The sequence below is a fragment of the Dermacentor silvarum genome, chromosome 8 (assembly GCF_013339745.2).
Source record: "Dermacentor silvarum isolate Dsil-2018 chromosome 8, BIME_Dsil_1.4, whole genome shotgun sequence".
Classification (NCBI taxonomy): Eukaryota; Metazoa; Arthropoda; class Arachnida; order Ixodida; family Ixodidae; genus Dermacentor; species Dermacentor silvarum.
Genome location: NC_051161.1, coordinates 171,858,637 through 171,884,177, shown reverse-complemented (window position 1 = coordinate 171,884,177; position 25,541 = coordinate 171,858,637). Strand labels below are relative to the sequence as shown.

The 25,541-nt window shown below is 48.7% G+C and overlaps 1 protein-coding gene across 3 annotated transcripts in view; it reads right to left on the bottom strand.

Moving 5' to 3' along the window:
• The window catches only part of LOC119461843 (MAP kinase-activated protein kinase 2), a 329,640-nt gene that overhangs the window by 43,498 nt on the left and 260,601 nt on the right, over positions 1 to 25,541 (bottom strand). For all 3 annotated transcript variants that reach the window (XM_049672746.1, XM_049672747.1, XM_037723215.2), the window contains exon 9: positions 22,694 to 22,774. In XM_049672746.1, coding sequence (XP_049528703.1) covers positions 22,694 to 22,774 — 81 coding nt within the window. The remainder of the gene's footprint in view (positions 1 to 22,693; positions 22,775 to 25,541) is intronic.

Sequence of the window (25,541 nt, the reverse complement as noted above, 5' to 3'; positions counted from 1 at the left end):
CTCCATGGTCACGCCTGCACATTGATTTCTCTGGTCCATTCCAAGGACAGACCTTCTTGATTGTGGTGGATTCTTATTCCAAATGGCTGGAGGTCATACCAATGTCGTCAATGACATCGAGTGCTGTAATCACTACCTTACGAAGATTGTTTGCAACTCATGGCCTGCCAGATACCCTCGTTTCAGACAATGGCCCGCAATTCACATCCACAGAATTTCGAGGGTTCCTGGATGCAAACCTCATCTGCCAAGTGACATCTGCACCGTTCCATCCATCCACGAACGGGCAGGCTGAAAGGATGGTACGGACCACCAAAGAGGCATTATCTCGGATAATCCGAGGAAGCTGGGCACAGCGCCTGGCAGACTTCACTCTACAGCAGCATGTAACTCCCCACACAGTCACAGGACGCTTCCCGTGCGAGTTACTGATGGGCCGCCGACTGGACCGGCTGCACCCAGACCGGGCCCTTGAGAAGTCCTCCTGGTTGGCAGAAGCTCTGCCTACACCACGCACATTCCAACCCGACGACCCTGTATTTGTACGCAATTACAGCAAGGGCCCACCATGGGTACCTGCTGTGATTTCCAGAGCAACTGGCCCGATCTCTTATGAGGTGGTTTTTCCGGACAGCCGTGTGTGTCGTCGGCACATGGACCAGCTTCGTCGTCGGAGCAGCAGTCCCATGAGGTTAGCCGAAAGCGTACCTGAAGGAGGACAGCCTGAGGTCCGGCCTGCGTCAAGCTCTTCACCTGTCGGAGTGAGCCGCAGCAAGACACCAGATCCCAGTGAAACCGAGGAGCAACCAAGAGTCATGCTACCATCTGAGGAGCAACCAAGAGTCATGCTACCTTCGGACGACACAGCAGCGCCTCAGCCAGCAACAACAGAGCAAAGTGTAGAATTGCCGGGGCCACGCCGTTTCACAGCGTTCCCGTAAGATGTGGAGATGGGTTTGCACAAGGCTTACCCTACGAGCGATGGTCAGGAAAGGGCACGACGCTCCTCCACTCCGCAACGCACAAAGGCGCTACGGCAGGGTTCGTCGACTCTCCGACACGGCGCAGAGAAGGCTCCGGAGTCAGATCACCAACAAACACGGGTTTATTCACCCAAGGTACAGCTCAGTGCTACAGTCACGGCGCTTACGGGCCAAGGCTCGCCGCAAGACTGATCGAGTACGCGCGCCCGCTGCGCTAGGGCTAACCGGGTAGCGGTCCGCCAAGCGCGATAACGAGGAGTCGTGAGAACAAAGGTCTCATGTAACCACCTCGTTGCGAGCCTGTGAGCCTCTCTCGCGGCGAGGAAGCGCTCAGCGGACGAGAGCTCGGGTGGAGAGGGTGCCCGGGGGCCGCCGCGCGGGAGGCCAATCAGGGCGCGTGCCGGTGACGTGTCTCGCGGGGCAAGTCCAATCCCGGGGGGGAGAAGCACGGTTTGCGCGGGAAAGTAAGTCCGGCGCGCTCGCCATGTCCGCCATGTTGCCGTTACGGCGGCGGTTCCCGGGGATCGAGCTAAGCGCCACGCGCGAGCTGGGGGACGAGGCGCGGGAAGGCACCTCGATCCCCACAAAGACACCCCAACCTCTTCGGGACTTTGTGCTGGCATTGGCTGACTGTTGAGTTCGAACTAAGGGGGGGGGGGGGGGGGGGAGGAAGTGTTGTCTACCGATTCTGGACGCTGAGTTCCGCGGATGACAGATTTTCGTCAATCAACCCTGGTGTTGAAGAGCGCCCTCTTCCGGCCCCAAGAGTATATATATATGCCAGTTGTAATCATGATCCCCTGTTCTGTGTTGTTTCGTGACGGCAATAAAGAGCTATTGCCGATACCGCCTTGAAGCGATGGTGCCTCGCGATAGGACTCATGCAGCAACATAACAAAAGGTCTGAAGTTCCTCCTACACGACCACTCTGATGGTCTCACGCGGTGATTCCCACTGCCCAGTGATTCAACTTCGGTGTCGTTTGTTGTGAGCAAAGATGTGGTTGTATTGTTTGTTCTGCATTTTGAGTGTCTTCTCAAAGTTGGTGGCTTAAGAAAGAAACTCTTCTACAGTCTTCGGTTAGTTTTGTATAATTCGGCTAAAAGTTCTTGCTTTACACCATACATGAGACAAACGTTCTTCGCCTCTGACGTTTCCGGGTCAGCGTGGAGGAAAAGATAAGTAACCTCTGTGGGGAGCACACGCTGCCACCTTCTCCCGTGGCGCTTGCCCGTCGCTTGCGCACGGAGCACACACGGCGGTAGCAGGGTGGACACGGGAGAAATGCACTTTGCCCTCTCCCGGTTCTCGCTCGCCTCTTGCGACGCGCGCGGATTTACCCGTTGAAACCCGTGAGTGACCTCCTTCGCGTGACTACTACACGCGACGAGGCAAGCCTATTTTATTACTTATTATACAGAGCGGACTTCCCTCTGCAAGTGTGTTTTATTGCCCACAGCAATAAACGTTGTTGAGTTGACTCGCTTGTTGCCTTATTCGCCCGAACCCTATGTAACTGCGATTATACGCGCTACGGGTTGGGGAAGACCCCCACATTTGGCGCTACCAACGTGGTTCGAATTCGGCAACACGGCGAGTCTTTTTCTGTTTTCTTTTGGAGCTGGGACTACTGAAGTTACAGCAAACAATGGCGACGGACTTGTCTGACTTTCCAGATTTGTTCATGTTGTCGGATGTAGCGGCGCAAAATCAGAGACCTAGCGCTAACGTGGCGGCAGCTTCCGAACAAGCCGGTAGCTTTGATTTTGAGTGTTTCACGCGGAACAGTCAGGATCGCGGAAATGCCACTTTGGCAGGGTTTAGGCCTGACAGTAGGCGTAACACACCGAGCGCCTCGCCGCTTCGTCCCGCGGACACAGAGGCACATATGCCTCTAAATAGTTTGACGCAAGCTGCGGAGGCGTCCGAACCTTTGGGCGGTAGTATTCCGTGAAACGAAATAATGCTGCAGAATGCGCTGCAAGTCATGCAGAGCTTAGCGGGCGCCCTGCAGAACACAATGCAGGCCCCGCTGCAGAGCGAGTGACCACGAATTAGGTAGACATGCCTACCTATAGTGGGTACCATGATCGCACTAGTGCAAACGAGTACCTCGACCACCTGCAGTATTATCCGCAAGCAACAGGGCTTTCAGACGCCGAACTCCTCGCGCGCGTGGTCCCTGCGTCACTGACTGAGCAGGCGGCTCGTTGGTTCCGACTGGCCGGACACAGAGCCCGCACGGTAGAAGAGTTCCGTGCGAACTTCCACTAGGAATTTCTTCCGGCCAACTACGAGTGGCGTTTGAGGAGAGAGTTGGAGTTGCGTACCCAGTATCCGGACGAGTCCCTGCTGGAGTATGTTCGAGCGATGGACGAACTTTATCGTCTTGCGAGCCCTCTCGCCACCGACGCCGAGAAAGTCGAGCGCGTCACACGGCAAGCGCACCCGACTTTCGCGGCCTACTTCAGGGGATGTAGGTACCGAGACTTAGACGAGCATTCCACCGAAGCAAAGCGCATCCAAGGGGACATCCTCGTGGCACGAGCATACCGTCCGCCTCCACCCGCCGCGCTGTCACTCGAGCCTCACTGCGCGTGGAACGGCGGCGGGATCGCTTCACATTCCCCGAGGGTCGATGCATCGGCATCGTTCGCCGACGAGCAGGTACAGCGTGGTTGGGAATTATCAGACCGCGCCTTGGACCCGTACGCCTACGCACTGAAAACAGCACAGCATAACGTGGCACGCAGTGTGCCGCGGCAGGAACTCGCGACTAATGCGAGAACGGAGGAGCGGCACATGCCGACCGCCGAGCGTGGAAGCTACGGCCCGCCGGATTGGAGCGACGGGTGCCCACGCCACCAAGGCTTCGGTGGCCGTTGCTACCAGTACGGCGGACTGGGGCACATCGCCCGTGACTGCGCAAGCACGCCGGGCCGAGGTCGAGCACGTGGTTCGGGAAACGGGCGAGGCCGCCGGTGATCCACCTTGGGTCCCGGGCGGCGATCTCGAACACAACCGGTGAATTCGATTTACTTGCGCCTTTGGCTTGTCGCGTAGGAGATGTCGCGGACTCCCAGGCGCCGTTCATCGAGCTAACGATAGCCCGAAATAAGTTTGCCGCATTATTGGATACTGGGGCAAGTGCTTGTTCATTTGGTGACGAAGTGTTACATCATCTCCGCGAGAACAATATCCGCTTAAGAGATAGTGACACCATTTTCCGCCATGCTTCCGGCACAGCACAATCAAGCGGTGCAGCTAGGCTAGTTATTCGTTGGGAGAGACGCGTCAGGCGACAACGCCTCGTACATATTGCCGGTCTGTCAGTGCCTGTTATTTTAGGTCGAGACTTTCTCGCCAAGTCCGGCATTTTGATAGACATCACCAGCGGAGGTTACAGCGGAGGTGATCATAAGTGATCGCGGTCGTCAATTCGTGGCCGATGCTGTTGAAGAGCTGCTTTGGCTATGTGGAACACAATTTCGTCACTCAACACCGTACCGTCCGCAAACCAACGGTCTTGTCGAACGCACGAATCGAACTTTGACGAACATGCTATCCATGTATGTGTCCTCTAACCACAAGAACTGGGATGATCTGTTGCCATTCATAACATACGCCTACAACACTGCAAAGCACGAGACAACAAATTACAGCCCTTTCTATCTGCTTTATGCTCGATCGCCACGGAGCTTCCTCGACACGATTGTGCCGTTTTCTCTGGACGCTGAGGATTCCGTCGCCAAGACACTTTACCTCACCGAGGAAGCCCGCCCAATGGCCCGCGTTTGCACATTGGCATCGCAAAACCACTCGAAGGATCGGTACGATAGATCCCATCAAGCCATTTATTTTGAAAAAGGTGACCTAGTGCTGCTATGGACCTCACAACGTAAGCGGGGCTTGTGCAGCAAGCTCTTGTCACATTATGTGGGCCCGTTCGTTGTTTTAGATCGCCTGAGCGACCTTACTTACGTGGTTGCACGGGTTTTGTCTACAGATAGGCGTTCCAAGAAAACCCAGCTTGCTCATGTTGCACGCCTTAAGCGCCACTACCCCGCCACGGAACAGTGACTCTCGCAGTGGGCTTCGTCTGTGAAAGGGGGATCGTAACGTGGCAAAGAGGAGGAGATAGAAGAGGAGGAAAACGAAGAACTCAGCAGCAGCCACGACTACATTTCGGTGGCGACATTGTGGCGACCTCTCCTCCATCCTGGTCTTCATCTGTGAATAAACATCGATCATCCGTAACAATATCTTAGATTCAATGAGGTAGGCTAGATATGGTTAATGAATTCCAGTCACTTATCGTGTGTGGAAAAAAAGAAAACTTGTACAGATCGGTCCGTGCAAAAAGCGGTGATTTCGTGTATAAGCGGTGAAAATCGTGTATTTCTTGCTGGCATTGGGGAAAGGTACGGTGAACGGTCCAGTCTGAGTTTATTGTTGTGAAGTAATGAAAGAAAATCTAAATGAGAATTTCGCCTTCTCAACTGAAGATGATCGATGCTGTGGGTGCACACCGCATCAAATCTGACGGGGAGTGAGTAGGTAGAAATTTTGAATATATAAATCGGACTGCTTTTCTTTGTATGCTTTTAAGCTTCTTTACATTAGATTTGTTATATGGGTCCCAAATTATGCAAGTGTATTCAAGCTTCAGCCTAATTAGAGTGTTATAGCTTAATAGCTTAACGTTAGCGGAGGCGTTACGAAGCTTATGCCTGAGATACCGCAGCTTACGGAACGCGAGTGAACAGATGTTGTCTATGTGAGTGTTCCAAGTAAGGTTGTTAGAAATTGTTACACCTAAGTACTTTACGGATGTTACTTGTTGTAATAGTGATGAGTCGAGTTTGTACGCATACTCAAGTGGGTTTTTCTTGTTAGTTACTCGAAGAAAAACGCTTTTCTCCGTATTCAAAGTCATGTCCCACTGCTTGCACCATTGCCCAATATATTGTAAGTCACATTGATCGTTAGCATTATAATTTCATGGAATAAAACACAATCACCTGCGTACAATCGGATTGGTACACCTGCGCAAACTTCCGCAATAATGTCATTTATATATACTAAGAAAAGTAGTGGCCCCAGAACGCTTCCTTGTGGCACACCTGATGGTGTAGACTGTGGGGATGCGCGACTCTCACGCGTCCCCTGACGTTGTTTTCCCCGCATGGCTTCCGTAATCCGGCTTCGCCGCGTAGCTTTACGGCGGCGGAGTTGCAGCATATTACAAGAGATGGCGCTAGTGTTGCGCTGCTAACGCCACCTGACGGCGGGGGGTTAGGCGGGCGCAAAAGGGAGAACGCGGCTCTTCGGGTTGGGGTCGGTGAGCGATGCGGACGTCCCGCGCGTGCGCCGATCTACGCTTCGCGAGACCCTCTCGCGTGGCTAGGAAGAGGGCACCGGTATGGACGAACACGGATCGTTCGAACGCGCCACCGTTCGCGTGACCGTACACGTGAACGACTAGGCGACGGTGTCATAGCATAGGGCGAACATATTCGCTCTCTATCCGGTCACGGTGAGTCGGACTTCCTTGATTTGTCGCGCGCCCATGTGAATGTTCTATGCATAATAATTCGGCTAGCGTGCATCAGTGTATGAAAGGCGCAATAAATGCCCTTGTGTTTGTTTGCACTACTGTGTTGTCGTTTCTTTGTCACAAGAGCATGTGTGAGACCCCACAAGACCAAGCGCAACTTGTTGTTTGCGGTTAGTCGAATAATCTTGTATCCAGGAGATGAAAATGGTCGGAAGGCCAGTGGATTTTAGTTTTTGAATTAGGCTATGGTGAGGAACCTTGTCAAAACCTTGTCAAATCCAGAAAGATACACCATGTAAGCAGTCCAGACATGCTGGGCTGCTTACAATGTGCCAGTTATTTTTCGTCGATTGATTTGCGCTCTGGCTATTGGCAAATCACAGTGGATGAACGAGATCGCGAAAAGACCGCCTTCGTCACCCGAGATGGTCTCTACCAATTTAAAGTGATGCCTTTCGGACTGTGTAATGCCCCTGCTACCTTCAAGTGCATGATGGACTTTCCTCTGCACGGATTCAAATGGACCACATGCCGCTGCTACCTTGATGATGTCATTGTTCTTTCATCGATGTTTGAGAGCCACCTCCACCGCCTCTCAGCTATCCTTGATGTTTTTAGACAAGCCGGCCTACAACTCAATTCTGCAAAATGTCATTTTGGCCAACGCCAAATACAAGTACTTGGTCACTTCGTTGACGCTGCTGGCGTCCTGCCTGATCCTGACAAAGTTCGTGCCATTGGTGAGTTTCCACTTCCGCGTTCTACCAATGTACGAAGTTTCCTAAAGCTGTGTTCCTATTTTCGCCAATTTATCCAGAACTTTGCCCAAATCGCTCGTCCTCTCACAGATCTTCTCAAAAAGGACACCACTGTTCGTTGGGGACCCGACCAGATTGAAGCCTTTTCAACGCTTATCCGTTGCCTTATCAATCCACCCGTGTTGGGTCATTTTGATCAGCATGCCTACACAGAAGTTCGCACTGATGCAAGCGGCCATGGCATTGGCACTATCTTGTCCCAACGACAGTGGGACACCAATCGTGTGATCGCGTATGCTAGCCGTCTTCTTTTAGCACCAGCGAAACTACTCCATAACAGAACGTGAATGCTTGGCCCTTGTTTGGTCCATTGCTAAGTTCCGCCGCTTACCTGTTCGGTCGACATTTCACCGTCGCGACAGATCAATATGCCTTATGTTAATGGCTATCCTCACTCAGAGACCTGACAGGCCCTCTAGGCCGCTAGGCTTTACGCCTGAAAGAGTACACGTTTTTTGTGTCCTACAAATGTGGGCGGCTACATAAGGACGCCGACTGCCTCTCTCGTTATCCTGTCGACCCACCCGATGGCACCGAAACTGATACAGATACCTGCGTTTTGTTGATCTCCGACTTGCCACGCATCGCCGACGAGCAGCGTCGTGACCCATATTCGCGATCCATCATTGAACGCCTTACCTTGGAGCAACAGGACGCTTCCCTCTGTATGTTTTTCTCCAGGACGGGACCTTATATGGACACAGTATGAATCCACATGGTGCTGAACTGCTTCTTGTCATTCCCCAGCTTCTGCACTCGACAATTCTCTTGCAGTTACACGATGTGCCCACTGTTGGTCATTTGGGTGTCTCCCGTACGTACGACCGTGTGCGTAGACGATTTTTCTGGCCTGGGCTATATCGCTCTGTTCAAAGTTACGTTGCTGCCTGTGAACTTTGCCAACGCCGCAAGAAGCCTCCATTGTCTCCCGCTGGGCACCTTCAGCCTATAGATATCCCCAGTGGGCCATTTTTTCTTCGTCGGCCTGGACCTCCTTGGCCCATTTCCAACTTCATCCTTGGGCAACAAGTGGGTGGCCGTTGTGATGGACTGTACCACGCGTTATGCCATAAACCAAGCGCTCCCTACGAGCTGTGCAACTGATGCGGTTGATTTTCTCCTCCATGAAGTGATCCTACGTCATGGTGCCCCACGTCAGCTACTCACTGATACAGGCCGCTGTTTTATTTCTAAGGTTGTCGACGACCTTCTTCGCTCTTGCTCATTGTCCCACAAGTTTACGGCGGCTTACCACCCACAGACTTACCGAGAGTCTCAACCGTACACTTACAAACATGCTCTCCATGTACGTCACTGATGATCACCGGGATTGGGACGGCACATTACACTTCGTGACGTTTGCAAATAATTCATCACTTCACGATATTACTGATTATTCCCCTTTCTATCTACAATATGGCCGTGACCCACTCCTGCCTCTGACTCGCTGTTCCCTTCCGATGCCAACACTACCACGTTCCATGCTCACGACGGCATTGTTCGCGCATCCACAGCACATCGTATTGCCCGTGACCGTCTTCTCGCATCTAAGACTATCCAGAAGCACCGTTACGACAGTCATCATCGGGACGCTCATTTCAGCCCTGGGTCCCTTGTCCTCCCTTGGTTACCCTCCCGTTGCGTTGGCCTTTGCAAAAAACTGCTGCCGTGATACGTCGGGCCATACCGAGTTCTTCACCAAGTCACAAGCCTCACATATGAGATATCACCTGTGACTTCGACGTCTTCTACACCACCACAAACTGATATCGTCCATGTTTTGCGACTAAAGCCCTATAACTTGCCCACTAATTTGACACCCCAAGAAGCATCGAGATGATGGTTCTTCCGCAGGGGGTTAATGTCATGTACGAGTTTGTGCCGCTGTGAGCAAAATGACGTTGGGAGGTGAAGAGGAGGTTGAAGTGTCTCGGAGATCAGTAGATGGTGTTACCCTGGCCACTGACCTACAACCTTGTAACTCTATATATTGTAAATACATGTTTTCTCCCCGTAACAATATAAATGTACCTGTGAAACTGACAGAGAACAGCGATCATGCGGCGAGTTTCTAATGATTGTGCGGCGAGCTTCTAATACGCTAATGACCTCCCGCTTAACATAACTTTTAAGATCAGACACTTCCAATGAGAGCATATTGTATCGCCCAGTAACAAGAGCATCTGATGTTTTTTTTCCTTACAAAACGAACTGGTTTTATTACAACTATGGCGCCAAAAATGACTAATGTCCCTAATGTTAACAAGACATTACGGTGTTTTCACTGCCACCACAATTTTTCTGCCTCTCCCTATTTACAATTGCCCCATCACCATCATCAGCCTATATTTATGTCCACTGCAGGACGCAGGCCTCTCCCTGCGATCTCCAATTACCCCTGCCTTGTGCTAGCTGATTCCAACTTGCGCCTGCAAATTTCTTAACTTCACCACCCCACCCAGTTTTCTGCTGTCCTCGACTGTGCTTCCCTTCCCTTGGTATACATTCTGTAACTCTAATGGTCCACCGGTTATACATCCTACGCATTACATGGCCTGCCCAACTCCATTTTTTCCTCTTAATGTCAACTAGAATACCAGCAATCCCCGTTTGCTCGCTGATCCACACCGCTGTCTTCCTGTCTCTTAACATTAGGCCTAACATTTTTCGTTCCATTGCTCTTTGTGCGGTCCTTAACTTGTTCTCGAGATTCTTTGTTAACCTCCAAGTTTCTGCCCCATATGTTAGCACCGGTAGAATGCAATGATTGTACACTTTTCTTTTCAACAACAGCAGTAAGCTCCCAGTCAGGATTTGACGATTCCTGCCGTATCCACTCCAACCCAACTTTATTCTTCTGTATATTTCCTTCCCATGATCAGGGTACCCTCCCTTGTGAGTAATTGACCTAGATAAACATATCCCTTTACAGACTCTAGAGGCTGACTGGCGATCCTGAACTCTTGTTCCCTTGCCAGGCTATTGAACATTACTTTTGTCTTCCGCATATTAATTAATGTTCAACCTAACTCTTACACTTTCTCGGTTAAGCTCCTCGATCATTTGTTGTAATTCATCCCCATTGTTGCTGAATAGGACAATGTCATCTGCAAACCGAAGGTTGCTGAGATATTCGCTGTTGATCCTCACTCATGGCATGCAATTGTCTAATTGGCATCGTGCTTTTTTTGTTTTCTCTTTTTTGCAACATGCAAATATTTTTTGTTGTTGTATTCGAGTAAGTTCAGTATTTGCTTTTCCTTGTGCTAGCTGATTCCAACTTGCGCCTGCAAATTTTCCCATTTCATCACCTTACCTAGTTTTCTTGCCATCCTCGACTGCGCTTCTCTTTCCTTGGCACCCACTCTGGAGTTCTAATGATGCAAATGTTATCTACCCTATGCGTTACACGAACTGCCCAACTCCATTTTTTTCTCTTAATGTCAACTAGAATATCGGCTATCCCCATTTGCTGTCTGATCCACACCACTCTCTTCCTGTCTCTTGAAGTTACGCCTAACATTTTCAGTTCCATCGCTCTTTGCGCAGTCCTTAACTTGTTCTCGAACTTATTTGTTAATCACCAAGTTTCTGCTCATTATGTTAGCACCGGCAGAATGCAATTATTGTACACGTTTCTTTTCAACTCCCAGTCAGGATTCGGTAATACCAAATCCTGACTGAAATCATGTACTTCAACCCATCTTTATTCTTCTTTAAATTTTCTTCTCATGCTCAGGGTCCCCTGTGAGTAATTGACTTAGATAAACGTACTCCTGTACAGACTCAAGAGGCTGACTGGCGATCCCGACTTTTGGTTACCTTGCCAGGCTATGGAATGTTATCTTTGTCTTCTGGATATTAATCTTCAACCCCACTCTTACATTTTCTCGATTTAAGTCCTCACTTATTTGTTGTAATTCGTCGCCAGTGTTGCTGAACAGGACAATGTCATCTGCAAATCCAAGGTTGCTGAGATATTCGCCATTGATCCTCCCGCCTAAGCCTTCCCAGTCTAAGAGCTTGAATACTTCTAAGCATGCAGTGAATAGCATTGGAGAGATTGTGTCTCCTTGCCTGACCCCTTTCTTGATAGGTAACATTCTACTTTTCTTGTGGAGAACCAAGGTAGCTGTGGAATCCTTGTAGATGTTTGCCAAGGTATTCACGTATGCCTCCTGTACTCCTTGATTACGCAATGCCTCTATGACTGCTGGTATCTCTACTGAATCAAATGCTTTTTCATAATCTATGAAAGCCACATAGAGAGGTTGATTGTACTCCACAGATTTCTCTATTACCTGATTGATGACTTGGATATGATCCATCGTAAGATATCCCTTCCTGAAGCCAGCCTGTTCTCTTGGTTGACTGAAGTAGAGTGTTGTCCCCAATTCTATTGGAAATTATCTTGGTGAATATTTTATACAATACTAAAAGCAAGCTAATGGGTCTATAATTCTTCAGTTCATATGGATTAGTATAATGTTGGCGTTCTTCTAGCCCTCTGGTACACTTGAAGTCTTGAGGCATTGCGCATAAAGAGCCACAAGCTTTCCAAGCTTGATATCTCCTCCATCTTTAATTAAATCTACTGTTATTCCATCTTCTCCGGCAGCTTTTCTCCTGGTCATGTCTTTCAAAGCCCTTCTAACTTCATCGCTAGTTATAGAAGGAGCCCCCCTCTGCATCCTTCATTACTACTTCAAATGAAAGTAGCTTGGCTGCTCTGGGCACTGTACAGGTCAGTATAGAATTCTTGCGCTGCTTTTACTATGTCATCGAAATTGCTGATGATATTACCCTGCTTATCTTTCAGTGCATCCATTTTGCCTTGTCCTACACCAAGTTTTCTTCTCACTGATTTCATGTTGCATCCATATTTTACTGCTTTTTCAATCTTTTCCATGTTATTATTTTAGATATCCTTTACTTTCTTCTTGTTGATCAGTTTCAACAGTTCAGCGAATTCTATCTGATCTCTTGAGTTTGACACTTTCATGTTTTACCATTTCTTTATTAGGTCCTTTGTTTCTTGGGAGAGCTTACCTACTGGTTGCCTTAGTGCCTTACCTCCCACTTCAATTGCTGCTTCTGAGATCAGCCTAGTTACGGTTTCATTCATTACCTCTATGTTGCCTTCATCTTCCTGTTCTAAAGCTGCATATTTGTTTGCGAGCAGCAGCCTGAATTGGTGTGCTTTTACCCTTACTGCGCCTAGGTTGGCCTGTTTCTTCCTCAACTAATTTTACTCTTTCTCTCTTCAAATTGAGAGAAATCCTAGACCTCACTAACCTATGGTCACTGCACTTTACCCTACCTAACACTTCTACATCCTGTACTACGCTGGGATCGGCAGAAAGTATGAAATCTATTTCGTTCCTTGTTTTTCCATTAGGGCTTTTCCAGGTCCACTTCCTGTTGCTGCGCTTCCTCAAGAAGGTATTTTCATTATTCGGAGCCTATTCCTTTCCACGAATTCCACCAACATCTCTCCTCTTGCATTCCTAGAATTGATGCCGTAGTTGCCAATTGCTTGCTCACCAACCTGCTTTTTCCCCACTTTTGCATGGAAGTCACCCATGAGTACAGTATACTGAGTTTGCACCTTTCTCATTGCTAATTCAACATCTTCATAAAACTGTTCTATTTCTTCATCACCGTGACTGGAGGATGGGGCATAGGCTTGTACTACCTTCATTCAATACCTCCTATTCAGCTTTATTACGACGACCGCTACCCTCTCATTATAGCTGCAGAATTCACCAATGTTGCCCGCTATGTCCTTATGGATCAGAAATCGCCCCATAACTCATTTAAATATCTCGGGCTTCACCTTTCTCTCGATCCAACATGGACTCGTCACATCAGTGAAATTAAAAAATTCACTAATCAAGTACTTGGATTCCTTCGTCATAACCTCACATTGCACCCCCTCCAGTCAAACTCCTTGCTTACAAGACTTTTGTATTACCCAAATTAGAATGTGCTATTCAACCCCCACCAAGCCAACCTAACTAATACCTTGAATAGGTTTGCGGTAGCGCGATTAAAAGACAGGACAAAAGAATGAGCAACATGAGAAGAAGGTGAGAGCAGGAGCCAACGTTTTGACAAGTAGACTTGTCTTTTTGAATCTGAATTTAAAAGCCTTATGTCACAGGACTGCATGCCTTTGTTTTTACAAGAAGTTCTTTCATGCCTCACCAGCCGAAAACATCCCAATCTGTCCAATCCATCGCTCTTCGCGCCACAATCACCCGAGCACCTTCTACCCTGAATGAGCTCATACAACCGCTTTCCAGCAGGCCCCCAACTCCCAATTTTTAAATTTTTTTTCATATGGCCAAAGACTGGAATAATCTTTCCGTCCACATTACCGTGACAACACACCACCTTCTCTTCAAAGACTATCAGTAATGGCAGTACCACTTGATGTGTCATGTTTGCTGCCATTGTAGTGCCCACTTATCATGTAATCAGGGTTCGTACAGCAGTAGCGCACCCAGGATCTCTGCCAGGGGGGGGTTGAAAGTTTGCCAATACCATCTAAACAGCACTAATTTCGATTTTTTTCACGGGAAATTGTCAAAAAATGCGCTTTTTGCGAGTGTGCAGACGATTGCGCGTCTTACATCTTAGTTGCAGCACTCAAATGCGTAAGGAAAGAAAAGGGGTTAAACAAAAGGGGGGCTTAAGTCGGCCTCAGGGGGGGGGGGGTTACGACCCCCGAATCCCCCCCCGTCGGTGCGCCACTGTCGTACAGGTTTCCATGGAAAAAATTCAAGGATATTCCAGTACTTTCCAGGACCGGTCACAGGTTTTTCAAGGACTCAAAGCGCCATCCAATGTAGGATTTCTTTACTCTATTTCCAAAATGACTAGTTTTACTGCACTTACAATAAATAAATGTACACCACAATTACAATAAAAATGTCTAGCTTTGATAACTTCTCAAGATCACAACACAAAATGAACGCTTACAACAGCGGCCGAGATTTCTCTAGTATAGGGTGGGTAAAGTTCACCAAAAATATTCAAAACAAAAAGAAATAAATGTATATCCCAATGATGTTAATGTCTAGCCTTGATCACTTTGCAAGTTCACAATACAAAAAAAAATGTTCACAAAAATGCTCCTAACAGCTACTCTGACTTCTCCAGTATTAACTGGGCAAGTTTACCGAACATTTCCAAACCATTCGGTGAAGTCTTGTTACACATCCATTATATTATATAGATGTATATTGCAATTTTGCAAAACATGCCTTGTCTTGATTATTTCTCAAGTCCGCAATATTAAACGTTAACACAACGAACACTCACAACAGCTGCTCAGGCTTCTGCAGTATTTAGCTGGCTTGGTTCATGAAACATTTCCAAAACATTCAGCATACCCTATTTTCCGGTGTATAAGACGGGTTTTTCTTTCTTAATTTTCTGTCGGTGCGTCTTACCGAACGGTGCGACCTATGTACATTTTTTTTAAGAACTGCCGTTATAATCGGATCCAATGTTATGGCCACGCGAAGCGTGCCGGTTGACTTAATTGCAACGCATTCTGTGCACGCTATTGAGGTGCCGGGTTCTCGTGTTCAAGTTCCCGAGCGCCGTGCGAGAAGGACAGAGCAGCAACGCAAGCGGCGGTAGGCCGACCGCGAGTCGATCGACCCCGAAGTCGTCGCGTCTGCACATAACTGTCAAGACACGGCGCGCGCCGCTGTGCAAACTACGCAGTTGCTATGAGAGTACAGGCAGCCCCCCTCCCTCCTGGGCTGCCTTCCCGCTTTCCTCCCTTGTGCGCGATTCGACTCACCGTCACACGCTTTCAGTCGCACATGCAGCATACGGCGTGCAGGGACGATGTTATCGCACCCTTGGACTTTACACGGAACATCGCGGCAACCACAACGGCAGAAATGCGCCTGGAGTGGAAATAAATGGCACCCATACGCTTGCGTGTGGCCCACGTTCCCGGAACGAAACGTCACTTAGTTTTTTAAATCGCTTACCGAAAGAACAGGTGCGTCTTATACACCGGTGCGACTTATATACTTTTTTTTTCCGGAAAGACTGCCGTTTTGACGGGGTTGCGTCTTATAGACCGGAAAATACGGTTATATTATTGCGTTTGTATTATCATAAATAATATAACAAACCTCGACCCAAAGGCACTGAGCATCAGTCGTAAGGTTGCTGCACTATTGCTCTCTTTAGCTTCCCCTCGTGTGCAAGAGTGACAGTGGGAAGGCAAGCCGACGGGCGAAGAGTGAAACAAACGATAGGGTGAGGAAAGCAGTGTAAACACTGCCAGCTTAGCCAGCAGCGTAGCGCGGCACGGGTCTCTTGCTCCGTTCGCGGTTTTACGCGGTGAAGCCTTTCATTTTTTCTCGTGCAGTTCCGCAAAACGGAACCAGGTGTGCTCGCGGTGGCGTATTGCTTCTGAAATGTGGATTTGGTCAGATCGACGCCGATCTACCACAGAAAGGAGGTCGCAATGTTGATATCAGAGTGCATTGCTCATGAAATTCCAAGGATTTTCAAGGAAGGAAAACAATTCAAAGACTTTCAAGGGCCTGGAAAACACGCTTTTTAATTTCAAGGGTTTTCAAGGATTTCAAGGACCTGTACGCACCCTGTGTAACGCCCACCCATCATGTAATGCCCTTGAAGTATTAATAAAATAAATCAAATGCTGGCGCGAGGTGGTATACTGACTTGATCAAGTACACTCAGGACATGGTGACTGAAATATGTCTCTTGATCATTGTTGCAGGATAATGAATGTTGCAGGGCAGGTCCGACCGTGCACTACTGGGTAGGTTCGATCATGCAGATTTTAGTGGGCGTTATTAGGCGTCCTCCAGCTGTCTGGATTTGGAGGCCTTCCTATGTAGTCAAATTTCTTCAAATGGGCAGCAAAGGATCCGCTCATGACTCAGCAGTCAGCTCCTGTGTATACAAAAGCAGTGACTGTGTGGCCATCGAGAAGCACGTTGAGGTCGGCAGTTCTTGGGTCCTACATTATAGTAAGGTTGAGGTGGTGGATCACGGCTGCGTGGCATCATCCTGCTGCTGTCATGTCACATTGTCAGGTCTTCATTAGGCATAATGTTTTTTCCATCGGAGCTTCATCTTGTGGGGTCTCAAACGTGCCCGTGGGACAAAGGAACAACACAGTAGGAACAATCAAAAAAGGCATTTATTGTGCCTTTTATACACCAATCTAACCAGCCAAATTACTACCAATAGAATATGCCGATGTGCGCGGACGAATCGAGGACGTCCGACTCACCGTGCCAGGATGTCGAGCGAATATGTTGGCCTCATGCTGGACACCAACGCCTAATCATTTGCATGTGACGAATGGCAACACGTGACTGACACCATCTTCTGTACTACTCTGCAACTACACAGACCGCTGGCGGCACTACGCTATGCGGACAAGCCGGATTACAGGAGATGTGTAAGCCATGCGGAGAAAACGACATAAGAGGACACAAGAGAATCGAGCGTCCCCACTTCCCGCCAAGCTTAAATCGCTATGGTGAAAACACGCTACACAGTCTAACGTCAACGCGTGCTTTCGCGAACAAGGGATAGTACATGCGGCAGTGGCTGCGCTAGCGTCCAGACACTCCATAACTCACACGCCGACAATCTCTCTGGGGTACACCACTAGTGTCCATTGGTAAAAGCAGCAGCTCCGAAGGCTGCAGACTCAACGGCACGACTCCAGGCCAGAATTCCGCAAACGGCAACATAGTAGTCTGCACAAGCAAGCATTGCACGCGGCGACGTGCCCTGCTGGCGAGAGCCACAGTAGCCGTTGGTGACTGCTAGCTCTTGTCTCAGCAGCAAAGGGTCGCGAGCCTAACATTGAAGGCCGTTGAAGTCACTGTGCTGAACCGGCCACAGGCATCTATTGCCTGGGGTGGCTTGCTCGTTTTACCGGGCTGCAGCGCAGACAATGTAGAGGTGACAGCAAACCATGCAGGGGTGACTCCGCTCACGCTACGCACACTCAGCGTACTCAACAAACACTGAAGTAATGCAAGGGAGAGGAATCCTGCATGCGCCTCGCCGACGTGGTACAATGTTTAATTCGACTAGCGAAATCTCGGGTGGCTATTCAAATGCTAACTTCACGTGAGTAAGCTCACTTTCCTGAGTCAAACGAGCAATTTCAATTTGTGCGATGCTAACTAGAAGGACGGAAGCAATGTGCAACACCTCAATGCCATGATCCACAAGGCTGTGTATCTCCACGTGCGAAAGGCTGTATTATAAAGCCTTAGGCCTAATGAGTCTTACCCCTGACAGCAACCGGCATCCAAAAACAACACTCAAAATGGGCGCAAATTGGACAGATGCGAGGAGACGTCAGATATGCGAGTTGGCCCTACCCTGCTCGGTGCGCACAGCTTCCAAGCGGACAGCGCCCACCGTCCCAGTGTGGGAGCGCCCAGTGCCAGGCCGCAATACTAAACCGCCCATAGCGGCACCAGTGGATCACGGCCACCCAGCTCCCAGAACTGCGAATCTCAGAGTCAGAGAGGTGGAAGAAGCTATTTACGCAAGTAACTCGAACTACCCACAAGGCTTCCGCATTAACGCACTTTAGGCTTACCAATGCTCCGTGGCCACTAGGCCTCGCTCTCTCAGGATGCAGACCATGTGATTCTCATACCGACAAAGATCTTCCAAGACTTGGAAAAGGCTTAGCATGTCAACAAGTTCAATGACGCCGCATTGTCTCACCCCCGTGGATAGTGATCAATATCCACGCTAGGCCTCTGCTTCAGTTCAAACCGAGCAAAACTGTCAAAACTATCGTTTGATGTCACAGGAGCTGCATGTTAGGCAGGCAGATGTGGGGTTTCCAAATGTTCTCTTAGGGCAAAGGAACGATAGTACAGTAGTGTAGACAAACACATTTATTGCACCTTTCATACACTAATGTCAGCTAGCCAGATTACTACTAACAGATCATGCCGATGGGCATGGACGAATCGAGGAAGTCCAACTCACCGCGACAGGATATAGAGCAAACATGTTCGCCCCCTTGCTGGACACTAACGCATAATCGTGCACGTGTAGAGTCATGCGAACGGTGGCGAGTTCGAACGATCGCGCTTGTCCATCCCGGTTTCCCACTCGAAGCCTTTCATAGGACGGACCCGCGAAGTGTGTTGGCCAGCGTGCGAGGCGATCGAGTATTCCGGTGACTCCAAGCCAAAGAGAGAGAGGCTACTCGCTTTCGCACCCAAGTAACCTCACCATTGGGTGGTGTTAACAGCAGAACAGTCGCACCATCTCTCGCACTATTCTGCAACTGCACCAACCGGCGGCAGCGCTCAGCTATGCAGAGAAACCAGATTATAGAAGGTTCAAGAGCCATGCGGGGAAAATAACATACGGGGACGCAAGAGAGTCGAGCGTCCCTGCAATCTGAATGGCAGCGTGTCATTGCTACGTCATCGAGATGTATATTGCAGCATCAGTGTCGGTGGCAGAGGATCTTCGGCATATCGATGAACTGCAACTGCACCTTCATCAGCTGCTGCTTCTATTTTTCTGGATATGGGCTGACAGACCAGCCACAGGTTTGGCCAGTGTACGATCAGCACTGCAGCAACAGGTAGCGGCTTGGTGACGGCGAGCGGGATCGGCGTCTAGGGCTCCACCAAGTCGTTGCAAGGTAGTCGGTGATTTCATGTGGTACGTCATTTGCCTTGCTGTCGACGCGGAGCATGGCACTCTTGTAGCCCCATGGTATGATATGGGCATCGGCAGTAAACGTGGCCCACTTCTCCACAGTGGTGCGCACATATATGTTTGTCGAATGCATTGAAGAAATCTTGGCACCACGTAATTAAAGAGAGAGTTTCAGTGTGCAGACAGCTCGTTTAAAGGCTACTGGTGTCTGCGCGAGGAGCCCTGCATAACAAGTGAAATAACAGTGGCTGCAGCACAAGACTTAGCACAAAAGGTGGCAGTTATTCCCTGCCAACACTGCATGTCGCACGAGTTCAAGAAGATTGGACAGCGGGAAGTGGAGTCTGTAGTTTTGCTGCTCTGCATAAACTGTCCCAGTAGCATGTCAGGACATGCCCTGCTAATAAAGAATTGCGCACATGTAATATTAAGCACAGAAAGAGATTTGTTGATTGCACAGTGGGTGAGGTATATGACATCCCCCTCTCCTGTGGCCGAAGATGCGTGGGGCAGATGCCTTACTACGGTAGAAAATAACTAGCATACTTAGTCCCATCCTTTGTAAATACACACCCTAACATGATCACTATTGCGCAAAACTTGAGATCATTAAACTGCTTTAAAAGCGCTATGAAAAAATGATTGAAATTGTGCTAATTGGTTTCTTGTGTGTTTTATGCATAATTATTTTAAGTCGGTTTCATATTGTGATTGCATATACATATATAAAACTTTTTTTCGTATTCATATTACTCTGTTGGATCTTAGCTGTTTCTACTTAGAAAGTTGTACGATGATTTATTGCACGTATGTTTGTAATGTATGCTATGTATGTGTAATCTATGCTATTGATGTGTGTATACTGTATTTTATGATATGATACCTCACCTTTGAGCAATGTATGGGTGACAGGGCCTTAGTAAGGCAGACAATGTTCTGCCTTTAGCCTTGCCATCCAAGACCTTCACTGTGTCTGAATCAATGCTGAATAAGTAAATAAATAAATAATGTAAGATAACATGAACACAATCTAAAAGTGCAGAAAAGGAGAGAGGGATTCCTCGCTGTAAATTCTAGCCAATGTGGCTGCGCTCTGCTACTGGAAAAGAAACTCAATAATTGCTAAGCATGCAATCGATAGCACCTGGCTGATAATTGAAGCCGCAGCTATTGCTAAAGGCAACTGTGTCAAGAAACCTTCTGTCGCCTTATCTGAATAGGTACTCGTTCACTTGGAATGCGCAGGAGGTGTTACGCTGTGTTAATCTACGCAGAGATCAGCGATGTTCTCTTTGTTTTGCCAAGCCAAGGTTATCACGTGAGGGTATGTGTGTTCTAGGAAAATAATGTCCGTCATGCCTTTCCTTCCTTTGTCTGCTGTTGCGCCTCATGGATTTCCAACCAGCCCGGTCTCACACCTTGCTTCAGTGATAGCAAAGCAGGCGGTCGTCGAGGCATACCAAATTTCCATCTTCTTCGTAACCTTCATGAACAGGCCAACGAGCTTCTGGCGGTATGGAGCACAGAGGTGGGCTTCCGGCTGAGGCAGTTCAGGAGCCCCTAGTGACTGCTGGATTTCTTCGCAGATGATGTTGGCATTTGAAGCCACTTTAGATTGCGATGAAAGGAACATCTTCCAAAATTCTTCACACACAACGACCCTGATAATCTCCCACAGGTTGTTGAAAGAGAGTGCTTGGGCTTCTGTGCAGTCTCGCATCGAGCAGCGATTGTATTGCCTGGTGCACATTTCCAGTGTCTTCTCAATTCACGATGCCTCTGTCAAAAATTCTGCTGCGGTCTTCGGAAGGTTGCGCATAAGTCCAGCGAAGAGCTCTTGATTTTCACCATGCATAAGGGAACAAACTTTCTTTTCTTTGGACATGTCAGGGTTGGTGTGGTGAAATAGGTGAGTCTTTTCGATTTGATAGCTGGATTGAGGCTTCCAAAGAGAGTTTTGGCTTGCTCCTTGAGCACTACACTTCTGAAGGTTTGCAGGAAGCCACTGCGAAACAGGTCCGAAATTGTTAAACTGAATTCCCAATTCTCAAACCACGTCCAATGAGAAAAAGACATGTCACAGCTTGTTTTCACAATTCCAGTTGTTAAATGTAGCAGTCCTTTCGTACGTCTCCAGCCAGCCTTTCGGGTCCTCAATTGATGATCTGCAGGTCAATGGCTCTGTCGGTTGTTGCATCAGGACTGATGACAGCGGGACTGTCATCGTGGCTGCTGGATTGGTCAGGATCTTTCTGGTCTGCACAGGTAGAAATCCGTGCTCTGGGGTCAGACTTTGTTGACTACGGCTAGCTCGACGGTCCGGCGCGATGTTAGCATTCTCTTGAGGGTTTGGGCTTGGTTCAAAGCTTGACGGGGGCGTCCAGTACATGAACGCAAAAGCACCTGTACCACATTTAACACTGTTGTGATGGTAAAGAATTAGACTGTGGCACAACGACAAGTCACAAAACCAGCCCTTCATTGGGTGAGCCTGTGCACACAAAAACAAGTTACACTCGAGCAGAAAGATAGTGACGAGCACATGCATGCATCGTCGGAGTCTGATCTACGGGTCAGACATGTCGGCTATTTATTCATGACTTGCTGATAACTCCAGCGTCATCGTTGGTGCTCGCGTGCTTTCCAGAATGCATACCACTATGTGCGTTGTGCATGCAATCTGAATAGAAGGTTCGGCAACAACATAGACAGCAGATGGAATCGGCTATAGCAATTAAGAATGTTCCGACACACACGGGCACGCCTTGCACCGAGCGATAACTTTAACAGTTGTAAGCAGGTGAAAGAGTAGCCACTGAAAAAAGGATAAACAATGTACAGGTGTCATGCATGCAATCATGTATTACAGTAAATTGTAATTGTGATAAAACCTGCTATTGGTAGATAATAACTGTAAATAAATTTTATTAAAAGTGATTCTGCCACTACACTGGCAATCAATCTTGTTTTTTGGTCGTGGGCTAAAATAAAAGGTGAGTAATGCTAAAATATTGTATCCTTGTAGTGTAAACCTTGTATCTCATTTTGCCACAAAGGGAAGCTTCGATAAACTCAAATATCTGACAGAACAATAATAACCAAAGAACATCCTTTGTTTGCATCACAAAATAGACCCTGCCTATGTCCTCCCTACCACTAAGCAGCAAGTACAATATGTAGGGAGCAAACACATGCATTGTACAGAAGGCACTGCAGCCCTTACTAACCTGTGTCATTGTTCTTGAAGCTGACGTGATGAGGGTGCTCAAAAAGAGGCAGGAGTTTGCGACATGCCTGATATGCAAGTGCCCTCCTTAGTGGCAGTCAGGGTTAATCTCAACACCCACTGCAAGGTCGACAGGGTTCTACCATAACCTGGCATAAGTACTCACTGTCAGCAGCAGAGTTTCGGCCAGCACCTTGATGTTCTGGTGGAATTATATTTCACACATCTTGAAGCAAGGCTTTCCAAGTTTCTCTCATCGGCACTGCTGCTACCAGAAGTTGAATAACTCCTATCAGTTGTCAAAGGTTTCAAGCTCTAGTTGCTGTCAGCATTCTACAACAATGTGCAAATAAAACTCAAATTGCACTGTGAAGGTTGTGACAAGACCCACCTGCACTTCAGGCCACTGGTCCCCTTCCTCACGAAGCACTCGCACAGAGTACAAGGGTGTCTGGGGAACCTCCGTGTACTTCTGCAGGATTTTGGGGAGACAGAAACAAAGCCTTTTAGGTTGGAGATGATACAATGCCCATTATATTTCAACCTCTTGGGCAGTGCAGCATCTGAGCAAAGGCCACTCACAAGCATCAACAAGCATCTACTTTTAATTTTGGAAAGCCCTTCGAGCAGGCTGGCTCCTAAATATGCATCAGTATCCAGTCCAGTGGACACAGAGAGCAGCTGCCACCTGTTCTTATAACTCTTCTAGCTTTTCCACAGGCTGCTCTACTTGCAGACACATGGCAACGTTAACGGAAACAAATAAAAGGCAATCGCATGAAATGCCTCTACAAGTTCCACACTGGCCCACTCCACACTGGCCCACTGACTGGCTTCGACAGTCAGTGGGCCAGTGAAATGACATTGGAACCATGGGCAACTTTTCACTTGATAACTTGACATTTTTTTGGCAGAATAAACACCGATGAGGAGGAGGAATAAACTTTATTTGCAGAAATGAGCTGATGGTGGAATCGTCCGAGGTGGGCGACGTCTCTAGTCCACGTGGGCCTGAGCCGATAGCTTGACCCTGCTCACCAAACGATACTGGTCTTCAGGGCCGGTATTTTGTAGCGATGCCTTTAATGTCATAATGCCTTTTCGCGCTTATTGTGCTTTGTCAGTGGTCGGAGGGACGGTCCGCTCGCATTATCAATGGGATCAGCCGGCCGTGAGCGGTGGATGATAAGACTAGAGTAGAACAAGTCATAATGCCTTGCTACAAAATCGCGGCCCAGGGCTTGTCAGCTGGGCCTCCCAGTGCTCGACGGTTGGTCCGGTGATATCGATGGGTTGTGCCCACACTCCCATACCATGAGGTATCGGGCGCACAGCAGAAGGCGCACTTGTAAGTGTAGCACTTGAAAGAAACATGGTGTGCAGCAGGGTTCCGTGCAGGAATGTGCCGGTCTGTAGTTCCAGAACATCACCGCCTCTTCTCAGGTCAGTTATGGATGCGGGGGTGGGTAGGTCCTCCTACCCAGTCTCCGTGTATCTTTTCGAGACGCCATCGTGTGGGTCTACTGGCGCTCGTGAACCCGGTAGGATAGCCCGGAGAATGTGATCTTGGGCAGCGGCGTGAGCCGCTAGATTACCCGGCAGGGACTTGTGTCCCAGGGCCCATAGAATCTATACTTCTTGAAAATTGGCCAATTTCTCGAGGATGCTCAGGGCTTGTTTGTAAATGCGGCCCTTTTGGTAATTTCTGAATAATAAAGTGGAATCACCAACAGTTGGTGATTCAGTATCGACATGTCTGCACAGCGCAAAGACGAGGACAGAAGAACACAACACAGCGTCTGTGTTGTGTTCTTTCTTCTGTTGTTTTTTGCGCTGTGAAGACATGTCGAAATTTTTGCATGCTATTTGTGGGTTCATGATGACTGTGACGTGCTCTTCCTCTCGCTTGCCCATCGTGGCCGCCAGGGCTATTGTCGTTCCTTCTGTGGAGTCTGGAGTGTTCACCGAGGTCGCTGCTATCTCTACTCCCTGGCCACTGGTCACGCTGACACCATGGGCCGCTCTGTTTTTGTACTCTGCTGCGTCGATGTGAAGACATTACCACCTTGCTGTAGTGGCCGCTGCGCATGGTGTGGCCACACGGGCCGTACCTTGAAAGCGATCTGCGATGGGGATAGAGTGCGCTGAGTGCTGATAGCCTCTTGTGCTCTGTGTTTACACTGCTTAGTTCACGTTGAAACGAGAGACAGCACAAAGGGCAATTCACTCGCTGTTGCTGCTGCGCTTCCTCACTCCAACGTTCTGACAGCGAGTGTGGGCAATCATCGGGGAAGATATATTCATGTCTGCTTGAGCATGCATTCTGTTCTTGCGCCGGCTGCTGATGGAGCTGCCACGCAGGCACCGTATCTTGAAAGCCATCTGCTATGTGGCAGAAGTGTGCGCCCGCGGAGGCCTCATCTTCAAAGCGATCTGCGATTGGTACAGAGTGCATGCGCCAAGTGCCCGTAGCTTCGTATGCGTGAAGGTCAATTTGCCCGCTGCTGCTGGCACGCTTTATCACTCCAGTGTTTTCATCGAGTTTCCGCGGTCATCGAGCGAGATGTGTTCATGTTTACCTGTGTGCGCATGACACCGTGCTTGTTAATTTAGTTAGCAAGCGAATGTTTACAAGTTTAGACGGCCGATAAAACTACTATCCTTACTTTGTATAGCTGTCTACTAGTTTGCTATTGCACTCAATGCTTCGCCTTTCGGGCGAAACTGCGACTTTTTCAGATGCTCTGTGGTGGGCCTCTAGGTCTGCCGGCTACCGTGTTGTCTTCAAAGTCAAAGGACACTACGGTGTTGAAGGGCACAGAACAGATTTAATGAACCAGCGAGTGCCGCAATGGCCAGCACGATAGCTATCGTTACTGTAGTTTTCTCAGCAACAAGGGCACCAGCAGTCGCCTGCATCATCTCTGGCATCCGTGCTGCAGAAAGCGATCACACAGAAAGTCACCGAAGCTCTACCAGTTCTCTGGCAAGAACAGCCTTTCGCTGCGCTTCTGGCTCATGCCGAAGCAGTTGCGTGGTCTCGCTGCCCAGTGCACCCATCGTTTTAATGCGCTTGCTATTATAAGGACACTCCAGGCGCATTTCTTACGTCACCGTGAGGTTCCGTATAAGTCCAAGTGGGATAAAATCGTCGCTGCGTGCCGTATGCTGTATGTGCGAGTGAAAGCGTGAGGTCGCGGCTCAATCTCGCGTACGCAAGGGAGGAAAGCGGGGAAAAA